The sequence below is a fragment of the Gastrolobium bilobum genome, unplaced genomic scaffold, assembly GCF_033153095.1.
Source record: "Gastrolobium bilobum isolate Gb01-03AN ecotype WA unplaced genomic scaffold, APGP_CSIRO_Gbil_v1 utg32371, whole genome shotgun sequence".
NCBI lineage: Eukaryota > Viridiplantae > Streptophyta > Magnoliopsida > Fabales > Fabaceae > Gastrolobium > Gastrolobium bilobum.
Genome location: NW_026898885.1, coordinates 421,504 through 434,517, shown reverse-complemented (window position 1 = coordinate 434,517; position 13,014 = coordinate 421,504). Strand labels below are relative to the sequence as shown.

The following is a 13,014-nucleotide window of genomic DNA, read 5'->3' as shown; positions in this document are numbered from 1 at the left end:
TTTGATAAGGTTATGGTTGGCCTCCTCTCTTTTGTTTACTAGTTGGCTTTCGATTCCCTTCTATTTGTCTATGGCCTTTTTTTTCTTTCTTTCTATTTTGTTTTTGTTTTTTTGGTTAAGAGAATTAGAAACAAAATAATTGTAGGAAATGGCGTTCCACTTGCATTGCACCTACAACCACATGCTCTATAACCTATTCCCTGAGTAGCTTGGGCGAAAGGCAAACACAAGTGGTGGCAAAATGTTAATGGTGTGGTTGCATGTACCGTAAGCGGCATAAACGTTCATAACCAGACTGCAATTCAAACAAAGTACGCAGTGATTTAAGTATCGAAATCCATGAAAGCACAAATGAATTGTATATTGGAAAAACAAAAAATGTGCCAGGTTTCCAGATCTCACTGTAATATAACGAATAAATCTTTGGTGCTACTGTAGTACCAAGATTCAGTACATTTCACTAATAGGAGCATTACACATCAGAGGAGAGAGAAAAAATTTGGCAGAGAAAAAAGAACTTTTGCTGACATGTAATATTTTTATTGATGGGATGTACTGAATCTTTGGTGCTACAGTAGTACCAAAGATTTATTCTAATATAACCAACACTATTGCAAACAATATAATTTCTGTTGAACGTTGTCGTGCACATACTTTATATACTGAAGAAGGGTTAATAAAAACTTAAAAAATTCACATTCATACAGTTCAGAAGCAGCATAATAAAATTTCATCACACATGCCCAACATAAAAGATTCCAACTTTCCCTCATCTTTGCTTGAAGTTCACCAAGTTTAGGCTCAAATAAATCCCAGCCCTCTGGGTACGTAACACGGTTGCCATTACCTTTGGCATCTATCTATCTTCTGTAAAATAAAATTATGCATCCAATCGAAGGATTACCGTATATTCTACCAGGCTAAGTAAATACAATGTAATAATCTAATAAGTAAACAATATTAGACTAGTTATCAAGCACCAGTGTTATAGAAGGGTGTTATTTTCTTAAACTTTTAAATATTGAATGATGTATTGTATGATACTTTGACAAATAAATTAATGACAAAATTATATCTGCTACCAAAATACATGAATTAAACATAAGAATCGATGATATATCAATAACTCTTTCATTTTGTATATAATAAAGGAAAATGTTATATTTACTATCTTTTTTTCTTACTACTTTTTACTACTAAATCTTAACCGTTGATTTCTGTCAATCTAACAGTTATACTTTTATTGAAAATTAATAATTAATTAATAAGTGTGATCCAATTAATTATAACTGTTAGATTGACGAAAATCAACGGTTAAGATTTGATAGTAAGAGATAGTAAGAAAAAAAGTAATAAGTATAAATTACCAAATCTCGTTATTTATGAGAATAAACAATCGACTCCTTTAATAAAACTAATACCCCGTGTCTTCGTGCCAATACGGTTTTTTTTTGTGTGGATACAATGCCAATACGGTTTTAAACAGAAAAAATATGCACATGGAAAAGTGATATGAACATTGGAAGGAGGGATGTAAATGGGTCACCTAGGTCAGACTTTGATTTTGATAGCTTAAATCAATGTAAAATATTTAAAGCCTATTAGGCCTATTAGGCCCCTGTACCTTGTCACGCCGGGTCTTCAACTGACGAACATGTTCCGTATTCCACACCCAATGTGAAATATAGACACTATGCATCCTCTTCTAAAGGACTGCCCACGTATGATACAGATACTAGGATCGGTAGACTCTGGCTCATGATCGGATGCAAAACTCCCAGATGATGATGAATCAGCGATAATAAAAAACTATACAATTGAGCATTTATTGTGACCGTTAATTTCTAATAAAATTATGCATAGAAGTGTAATACAACATTTACAAAAAAAAACTACTTACAACATGTAACAACAACATTTATTTAAGGCTTTAACGTTTCTAAAGCGAATGTAGATAAGTTATCTACATTCGCTCCCAAAATGACGTTATTTTGGGTTGAAAAATTAAAAAATTATAGTAAAAAAGACTATTATAACTTTGAAATAAATTATAATTACTAAAATACATTGATTTCTGCCTCAAAACGATGTCGTTTTGGGCTCACTGTAGATAAATTATCTACATTGACTGTAGAAAAAATGAACCCTTAATTTAAAAATCAATTAAGCAAATTCCTAACAATTAAGCAAAATTATTAAGCAAAAACCCTAGGTCATTTATTCATTCGTAATTAATTAATTCGTACAAAATATCACATCATGTTCGTAACAATTTTATAATCAAGTATATTAATTCATAATTAAATAATAATAATATCATAAGTCAATAATTAATTCATAATTAAATAATAATACCTAATTCACTAATGAATTCGTAATTAAATAATAATACCTGAGTTACTAATTAATACGTAATTAAATAATAATTCAGAATAGGTCACTAATTAATTCGTAATTAAATACTAATAATACCTAGGTTACTAATTTATTCGTAATTAAATAATAATAATACTAGGTCACTATAATATTCCTAAGTCAATACAGCATGCATAACTCATCTTAAATCACTGTAATATTCTTAAGTCACTATAACAATTTTCTAAGTCACTAATATACGCTAAACTCTAACATATTCCTAATGTAGTAGGCATGAAAAACTTACTTTTGTTAGCAGAGTTTCGCTACGCAAAATTCCATGCAAGGTAGAGAGCACAATCGTCTTAAAGAGAGGTTACACTGAGAGTGTGAAATGGTAAAAATAAAAAAATGGGGATTTATATAGGCTACATGGGTTATGCCCCTTTTGGGCGTCACATGTCACGCTTGGTTTGGGCGTGACCCACAAGGCAATGACGCCCTCTTTGGACGTGACATGTGACGCCCAAAAGGAGCATGACATTGTGCAATAAATGTGTAAATATTTTCAAAACAACTATAAATTTATAATTCTTTTATTTAAAAAGCATTAAATTAATTTTTTTGCCAATAGTAATGTTTAATTAAATGAGCCGTTTAGTTTTCCATACATGATAAATATAGCCTCCGAATTTGAAAAAAAAAATTGTGATTCTGATAAAATTAGTTTGATTTTTTTTCGGAAATTATTTCAAGAATATCTCCCAACCGAAAGTCAAGGACTAATCCCCTCGAGATGGAGAGATCACGTGATTGTGGATACAGCCTCTTCGAACAAAGCTTTTTCTATACACAAGGCCAGAGATCGAATCCATGTCAATATGCTTAAAGGACCCAGCTATATACCAAATGTGTCTTGGTTAAAATTAGTTTGATTTAACTTTAGAAAATTGTGCTTAATTTGGTCCTTCCCAACGCATGTAGCCCATGCAATTTCATCGAGCTACTTACGTCCGTTTAGTTACGTTGGTCCTTCCCAGCCCATGCAGCCCATGCAATGTAATTAATGTGATGTTTGAATGTATTCTTTTTCAAAAAGTTGTATTTTAGATATTTTTTATATTTTATATATGTTTAAAGGGAAAAGTGTTTATCCTTTTAAATGACACAATTTATATCTTTTCACTCTTATAAAGATATGGGACCCATACCTTTATATTTTTTTGTCCACTTTCTCTCCTCCTTTATCTATCTCTTTCTCTCACTTAAGATGACACAACTTTACATCCTTTAAGATGATACACACTTTTCCCATGTTTAAATGTCGCTTTTGAAAAATAAAAATTAGATTTTTTTTTTTGAAAATCAAAATTGTAGAATTTTTTTTAAAATATTACTTCTCATTAAAAATGCTTTGAAATATTGATACACGAATCTAGAATTATTCTGGCTTTTGAAATTTATTTTTTAAAATAATGTATAATTTTTTTTTAAGCCCATCTAAACATGCTTTGCAATAAGGATATAAATAGGTTAGATAACCTATCAGGAACCTGCATATTAGACCTTAGCTAACTTAAATAATAAAACACATTATGTATGTGAAAAAAAGTACTTAATAACTTGGCCGCATACCTATTTTAGAACCTATTATTGGCCTTCAAAATGAATTTTAGTATTACATTTTATTTTTAAAAAGTAAATTAAATCAGGGTGTCGGTCTATATTCAAAATATTTTATATAGACTTGAGGGTATAGATATTTGATTTCTGAAATCTATATAGTGATGATTTAAATTAAGGGGATGTTTGTTTCAAGTTTTTGAAGAGGATTACCGGTAATCCTTCTTTGTGAATGTAATTATCACGTTTGGTAGAAGGAATAAATTACGATTCCCGGATATTCAAGGATTACCGGTAATTTGATTTATAAAAAAAATTCACTATTCAGATTACCAAAAATAATATGGTAATTCGGAATACCAATCAGAATACTAAGTAAAGAGAAAACACAACAATAAATTTTGAGACAAAAATACCTCAATACACATAAAAATCTAGACCCAATCTATCAATTATAAAAGTAAAAATAGTTTGGGGTTGTTTTTGTAAAATAACCTCATATTCCAAGTCATGTTTCGTTCTAAACTAAATATGGAATCAGTAATTTTTATCCAATATTCCCGGTAATATTTTGGCGAACCAAACATCTCTTTGGTAAGATTCCAAGTAAACTCAATTTCTACTATATTTCTATTAATCATGATTCCCGGTGAAAAAAAAAAAAAAAAAGACTTCATTTGGAATTTCGAAGCACACTTGAGCAGCAAGTAAAACCTTTCACCTGGTCGGATGCCTAAAAAAAAAAAAAAAAAAAAATTCACCTGGTCACTAACTTTTGTTTGCTTAGGTTGTTTTCATATTCCTTTTTTCTTTTTCAACTGATTTTTTTCTCTCTCGAATATAATGGATTAGAAGAAGGAGGAGGATTAGAATATGACCATTTCTTTTACAGGAGGAGGATTAGAATATGACCGTTTCTTTTACAGGAGGAGGAAGAGATACTTGTCCCACATTCGGATTTGGGTGGGAATAATCACCAACCCATGGAAGGTACTGAATACTGATTGCTTTGTCCCTCTTTTTTTGTTCACTCCATTTATTGCCTTTTTGACGATCTAATCAAATTGCTTTAAGAGTTCACGAAATCACTTCATGCATTGTTTGTTTGCCAGAGAGAAAGGGAATATCTAGGTGATAAATTGTTCAATTCTAAGAGTTCTAGTCCCCCCCCTAGACAAAATGTGCTTTCTTGTTAGTTTGCATTTTAGAAGGTCTGAGTATTTTTAATATCTTTATTAATTGTGTTATTATTTCCCTCTCATCTACTTTATTAGGAAGCAAGTAGCGGGTCTATTTCAGTTAAGGTCACTCATTTTTGCCCCCAGTTTTTAGCTAATTTAATTAAGGCATGTTACTTAATTGTTCTTTTCATTTATTTTGATGATCATTACTTGTAGCTCAAACTGAAACTGTCAAAAGACTCAAAACTATGGAGAATCAGCGTGTTGAGGACCCTTCATCATCTAGATTCACATGGAGAATTCACAACTTTTCTAGGATTACTGCAAATAAGCTCTATTCTGAAATATTTGCTGTTGGTGGCTATAAATGGTATCGTGCTTACACATATTTAATGTTCATTTGTTTGGAAATTTTAGTTCCTAGGTTTACTTATTTTCAGTTATCTCTCCTGAATCTTGTTTTGCACTTGGCAGGCGTGTGCTTATTTTCCCGAAAGGCAAAACTGTGGACTATTTGTCCATATATTTGGATGTTGCAGAGTCAGCTAGTTTGCACAATGATTGGAGCAGATATGCACAGTTTAGCATGGCAGTAGTTAGTCAAATCCATAATAAGCACTCTGTGATAAAAGGTAGTCTCTTCAGTTTGTTCCTGAGTGAAGGCCCATCAATATTTTATACATTTCTAACACGCCCCCTTCGCACGAGAGCCCATTGGACTTGAAGGGTGGATAATACACAAGTCCACTTACCTGTGCTAAGAAATTCAACAAGACTTAATTAATTATTAAATAAATGGGGGACGGTGAGGATTGAACCCGTAACATCGAGGCTCTGATACCATGTAAAGAACCAATTCAGCCAAGCTTAAGCTATTAAGTGAAGGCCTATCAATGGTTTATATATCTCTAGTAGTTACAACTAGAAGTACCATGCATGTATGTAGAAAAGAGCGTTGGATGAATTAAAAGTGAAGAATGTTGTTAGATGTTTGTTGAAATTAATGGAAGAGCACTTAATACGTGAAGAATTTATTTTTGTCGCTATACTAATTTTTCACAGGTAAACCTGAATAATTGTGGTAGATTTTTATATCAAATCCACATAATAATACCTCTCTGTATATCATAATCATCTCCAATGCTATTTCTTCTTGAGTATTTATTTTTGCATATCCTGATAAAAATTTCACAAACCTAACAAACATACTTGTTTCTTTTCATATGCCTTTGGTCTTCTCATTCAAATTTCACTTCATTAAACATTTTCACTAAATTTGAAACTACCCCTTGTACATATATTCTTTTCCTTTTAACTTTGGATCTAAATCTGGATATAGTTATATTACATGTCTTGAATGAAATTGTTAGTATTAACTTGTTAAATGAAACAAAAAGAAAGAGTAAAGAAAGTATAATTCCATGTAATTTTTGGGCATAGACATGGGTCTTTAACTTCATTTTATGTACACCATGTAGACACGCAGCACCAATTCAATGCACGAGAAAGTGATTGGGGTTTCACGTCCTTCATGCCACTTGGTGAATTGCATGATCCTAGTAGAGGGTATCTTGTGAATGATACTCTCGTAGTTGAAACGAGGATTGTTGACTGGACTTATGAATCAATTAAAGCGATTGGCTATGCTGGGCCGAAGAAAGAACAGGAAGAAAAAGACAACAAAAACAAAGAAAAGGAAGAGGCTCACCTTTTCACTGTTATAAAGGTTCCTAGTTCCTAACTTGCTTTTTTAGAATTGATTATTGCTTGTGTCTTTACCAAGATGGTCCCTGTGAGTTGCTTAATCAAATGGGATTTATATATTACTGATAACATTTGATACTTCTTAGGTGGCACGAGATAAAGACCTTGCCGTGCAAATTGGAAAGGATATATATTTTGATCTCGTAGACCATGACAAAGTGAGGAGTTTCCGTGTCCTAAATCAGAGGTCTTTTAACCTTTTCAAGGTATCATCACTAATCACACCATTAGCCCTCCTGGTAGAAGTGCTTTAACCTGGCATGCTATGACAACTATTGCTGTTTCTTGTCTAATTTGCTGTGATCTCAATCGTAAATATATCCTTTTAAAATGTTAATTTTTCATTGAAAAATTGGTAAACATGAGAAATTAATAATCTGACATAAAGTGTCTTGAACTAATCATTTATGATATAGTTATGAGGGAGATAATGTAAAATTGTCTATATCCACCGAACTATATTCTTCGATGCTACTGTGGAATTAATTTCAAAATAGGATTACTCGGCATTTTCATGCCATCGATACTTTTTCAGTTTAATTTTTTTTAAAGCGGGTGAACATACTCTAAAATTTTGTATTTTTTCTCGCAAGGGATTTAGGGGCCCGTAAGATATCCCCTTTACAAGGGATGATACCCGTTGAATAGTTGCTTGAATGTCAAAGGATGGAATGTCATCCAAGATGGATTTGGAAAGTGGGAATATTTGATAATCATCATTACAACTTCAAATTTTTGATGACTGACTGTTGTGGCCAGTGCTTTTGTTGCTGGTCTTTTTACTTTTTGGATAAATGCATTAATTTTTCTTACTATCTTCTCAAATTTATAGGCAGATATGTTAAGTGTCATTGAACTAGAGAAAGTTTAGTTTGTGAACTCCTAAAGTACAAATCATTATTTTAGTTGCATCCTTTGATACAACAATTACTTTTTAGAACGGTACCAAAATATACAACTTTTGACGCTTTAGTTGGAAGGAAACAAAATATATAATATCAATCTTTGTGGTCTTATGTTTTTTGATCTATGAAGTTGGTGATGATTGCTCAACAGATGCTCTATTTTTCTGAACTTTGATTCTCATGTCTGATTTCTAATCGGTGATAAGCAGGAAGAGGTTGCTAAAGAGTTTGGCATACCAGTTCAATTCCAGCGCTTTTGGCTATGGACAAAGCGTCAAAACGATACATATCGTCCTAATCGGCCAATGACACACATTGAGGAAGCACAACCTGTAATTTTCTGAGCTTGCAAGAAGCTTTTCCTTATTATTTTAATCATAATCCGCCTTCAAGCTTCTTATCTATGATTTTTCCAGCTCTGACTGTTTAGGTTCATGCTTTCATGGTAATGTTGGTTTTCTAAAACAAATGAGCTCCTTTTACCCCACGTATATGTTTTTTTGTTGAATCTGTTCTTTGCTTAATTTCATCTTATATCAACCTTCTATTTTTCCCGTTATTCTGGCTGGTTGCATTTTTTTTAGATTCCATTTCTCAGGTTGGACCATCAGTTGATTCTCTCTGTGTTGGCTTTGTTATTTTTATTTCTGCTATCTTTGGCTAGCTGTTTTATATTTCTTGAATCTTGAAAATGAATAAAAACTGCAACCCATATAAATATTTTTCATACTAATTATTTTGGATCCTGTAGTTTGTCCTCGTTATGTTGGTGGGGGTGCTCAATTTTTTGTGATTCATGTCTGCCTGCTTTTGGTGCTTAATTTTGCGATACATCATTTTCTCAATGATCTGAAGTTGTACCATATTTTTTCTCAATATGATATACATTGCAGGTTGGAGAATTGAGAGAGTTATCAAACAAGGTTCACAATGCAGAATTAAATTTGTTTTTGGAAGTGGATCTTGGGCTGGTAACATTTGTATTGTGGAAGTTGTATACTACTTTGATAGCATGTTAATTTATACTCAAACACAGTAATGTTAACAAACTACAATATGATTTAGGATTTACGACCAATTGCACCACCTGACAAGAAAATGGATGATATATTATTATTCTTCAAGTTATATGATCTTGAAAAAGAGGAGCTACGGTATTGAGTAACTTCTCGATTTTAACATATGTTGGGGTAAAAGGTGGATCTATAGTTTGACATGCATGTATTTCCCTATGATTGCAGTTATGTTGGAAGGATTTTTGTGAAGAGTACTGGTAAGCCATCAGAAATTGTGACGAGGTTAAATGTAATGGCTGGTTATGATCCGGATGAAGTGATTGGACTTTATGAGGTTGGTTTGTGTTGTATCCTTTATTATTAATCAGTTGAAAATATCATGATAATTTTGACACTGTAATTTATCTATGTATGATCTAAAACTGTGTGCTTTGTGTCATGAATTATTCCTCTCAAAAGCTTAAGTTGTTAGGATAGGTGAGGACATATGAATGGTTTTGTGTTATATTTCTAAAGGGTACCCTCACACAAGAGCTCTTTGTGCTATAGTAATGCACATATCTACCTACTTTGTGCTTAAATTTAACTTTTTATTGTAGGGCTATGATGCCATGTCATGAATGAATTCTCCCAAAAACTTAAGTTGTTATGCGAGGATACATGAATAATTTTGTATTAAATCTCTTACACCTGTTTACCTGCTTCCTGCTGAGCTTGGGTCAAACAGTTATGGTTTCAATTATTTAGTAACTAAGCTTGTTAGTGGTTGATGATCAATAAAGTGTATCATGTTCCATTAAATTTTTTCATTCCGGCATAAGCAGTACCAGATGGGAGAAGATTTTTTTTTCTTCTGTTTCTTATCTCCACGACTGACATGAATCATGTGGCATTATTGAATTAAATGTGCCTATTCTTGTGCAGGAAATTAGGTTCGAACCAAATATCATGTGTCATCCTATTGATAAGAAATTAACATTTCGAGATAGCCAGGTAAATAAATTATATATGCAATTCATGCACATTGAGATAACGTATCTTTGGTTGGAGCATTGATTGTGTGTGCGCGCGCGTGTGTATATATATATATATATATATATATATATATATATATATATTGGCAGCTAGAAAATGGAGATATTGTATGCTTCCAGAAACTGCATAGTGAGAAAAGCTTCCGCTATCCAGATGTGCCTTCATACTTAGAATACGCGCGCAATTTCCAGGTATTTTCTCTTTGGGGTTCAATTAAATGCAATTGGTTTGGTTTGATGATATGCAAAAATGAAGCTACCCTTATATTTGTTCATGCGATCATGTCTGAATTGTATTACTTTCCTCATTTTCGTTGTGTGCATATCGGCAGGTATCTGTATGAGTTGTTTATATTGAATGTTATAAGCTGATTGTTTTTAATCTCTAATGGATGTATTTTAGGTTTTTCACTTCCGATCTCTAGCTAAACCTAAAGAAGATAGCTTCTGCCTGAAGATGTAAGCCTTTTGGAATTTATAGGAGAGATTCATTATATTTAATACAATTGCATTATTTTTCTTGCGAGAGGATTTAAGTATTTATATATTACTATGCTTCGAATCCCATCCTTATCACATATTCTATGTTATAATTTCTAGGCCAATGCTCTATACATATGATGATGTGGTGGAGAGAGTGGCTCAACAACTTGGTTTGGATGATCCATCCAAAATTAGGCTTACCCCACACGACTGCTCCTCTCAACAACCAAAACCCCAGCCTATTGAGTACAGAGGGGTGAAACATTTATCTGATATGCTGGTTGATGACAATCCGGTAGATATAGTTCAATCCTTAATAATATCTCATATTTAAAAACAAAACATCTTACTCCTTTCTTCTATGTCAGACTTCGGATATATTATACTATGAAGTACTTGACATCCCTTTGCTTGATTTACATGGTTGGAAAAATCTGAAAATTGGATTTCACCAAGCAACCAAAGACGATGTGAGTAAAGGGATCTGATTTTTCTTCAGGTTTTCATCTAGACTTTTTTTCATATAGTTTTATTTTATTTTTTTTATTGTTTATTCAGGTGGTTATTCTTACTGTCACACTCCCAAAGCAGAGTACTGTGGCGGATGTCCTTGATGATCTTAAAACAAAGGTGGCTTTGTGTGATGTTTTGCTTTAGTTTATTAACTTGCTTACATTGTACTATGCTACTAACAGAACACTACTTTCACAACTGTACCCAACTTTTGCTTATGGCTTCATCTGAGGGTTTTTTTTTTTGGTAACGAAGCCCTGTGTTTTTGCAGTTATAGTATTATATGTCTAACGCTCATTTTTTACTGCTAGTACAGGTGTCTTTGTCTCATCGTAATATTGACCTTAGGTTGCTTGAAGTCTTCAATCACAAGATATACAAGGTTTGGCGTAACATCTATGTTCACTGTCTCTGTTTATTATTATTATTCTTGATTAGTTTTTGATTAGATTATTGGTGAATCAGGATTAAATATTCTAAATTTAGTGTTGAGTTGTGATCCTCCAATTGCTTATGTTTCTGAAAATATAATTAACTAGTGGAGAAGGGCCTTTTTTTATTATTGAAATATGTTCATTACATCCTTTTTCTGCTGGTGCAGATCTTCTCTCCCGATGAAAAGATTGTAAACCTCAATGATCAATACTGGACATTTCGTGCAGAGGAGGTAGCAGTTTCTTTCTGTGTGTGAGTGGGGATGGGAAGGGCGGAGATAGTTCTCAGTCCATGAAGCGTTCCCGCTTTTATCTATTCAAATAATAGCACCAGTGGATCTTTTTATACGAATATTTTTTTTCCTGTTTTTGTAACAAAATAAACTAGTCTTTTTTCTTGTTGTATATAAATGTTACAGATTCCGGAAGAAGATAAAAATGTGGGTCCACATGGTCATTTAATTCATGTCTATCATTTTTCTGAAGGCGCTGATCAGAAACAAATGGTATAGTCTTAAAATTGTTCAATTCACTCTGTACAATTTGTAATATTTTAGTTTTTTCTATACTTCGTGCTGGCTTCAATGGTATGCTAAACCTTGTGTAACTTTGTTTTCCATTTGATATGTACAGCAAATTCAAAACTTTGGGGAACCCTTTGTCTTAGTCATACATAAAGATGAGACTTTGGGTGAAATTAAAGTGCGAATACAGAAGAAACTTCAAGTTCCTGATGATGCCTTTGCCATGGTATTTCCTGTTTCTACTGTGTATATCAGGCTTCTTCCTTTATTTCAGAGATGGATGTTTCATTGAGTAAATAATGGTTATTATATTTTAGTTAGTTCAACTAATTTTTTATTATTTTTCTTGTTTGGGCAGTGGGAGTTTGCTTTTGTTTCAACAGGGCATCCTGAGTACCTTCAGGACAATGACGTTGTATCTAGTCGTTTTCAGGTGCATTCATTTATAAATAAATTTTCTTTTTCTACAAACATTTGCATTCATTTAAAATCAAATGATAGTGAGTACCATTTTCACATGTTTGAGTTCATGTTTACATTGTCCATTTATTGTATTTTGGGTTAGAGAAGAGACATTTATGTTTCATGGGACCAGTATCTTGGGTTGGAGCATAATGACAATTGTCGCGTCCCTAGAGTGAAGGAGTTGGAGTTGCTAGTTTCTAGCAACCACCTAGCTAAAAAGGATGCGCCTTTGTTAACTGAATTTCTGCTGAAGTATCCTTGTGTTCGTATTCGTGATGAAGCTTCTACAAACAAGTATCGGGGTTTTGCCTATGGTTGTTTGGCCGAGTTGCTGAGGTTTCTGGGGTCTTGCAGTGTTATTGATGCGGCTGGTGATCGCAAGCAAGAGCTTGATAACTTGGTTGCTAATGTTCGGTGCTGTGCTTTTTCAGACCATAGCTGGCTTGCCCGCCTTATTCCATCCTTTGGGGAGTGCTAAGGTGCTTTTCACAAGTTGCTTAGATGATGAGCTCCTTATTCCTTTCAAAAGATGCAATATTCACAATTGTCAAAGTCGTATTACTATTAAGTTTCTTAGAACTTGAACTTGACACCTGCTAGGTCGTGGGTGTGGGGCACCATCAAAATTCAGGTGGGCCCCTAGTGTTTTATGTCTTAAATGCGGATGGGAATTCTACTGTAATAAAAGGAAAGACATAAAACCCATCTATATATTGA

At 33.1% G+C, this 13,014-nt stretch overlaps 1 protein-coding gene across 1 annotated transcript; it reads left to right on the top strand.

Moving 5' to 3' along the window:
• The first annotated feature begins 4,509 nt into the window (after positions 1–4,509).
• Positions 4,510–12,775, top strand: LOC133285058 (ubiquitin C-terminal hydrolase 13-like). Its single transcript, XM_061482214.1, has 22 exons — positions 4,510–4,518; positions 4,905–4,968; positions 5,376–5,529; positions 5,634–5,791; positions 6,638–6,885; positions 7,010–7,129; positions 8,038–8,160; positions 8,722–8,799; positions 8,894–8,982; positions 9,070–9,178; positions 9,769–9,837; positions 9,969–10,070; positions 10,282–10,337; positions 10,479–10,656; positions 10,730–10,831; positions 10,920–10,991; positions 11,191–11,256; positions 11,476–11,541; positions 11,728–11,814; positions 11,942–12,058; positions 12,191–12,265; positions 12,398–12,775. The coding sequence occupies exons 1-22, from the start codon at positions 4,510–4,512 to the stop codon at positions 12,773–12,775; spliced, it is 2,520 nt and encodes an 839-aa protein (XP_061338198.1).
• Positions 12,776–13,014: the final 239 nt, after the last annotated feature.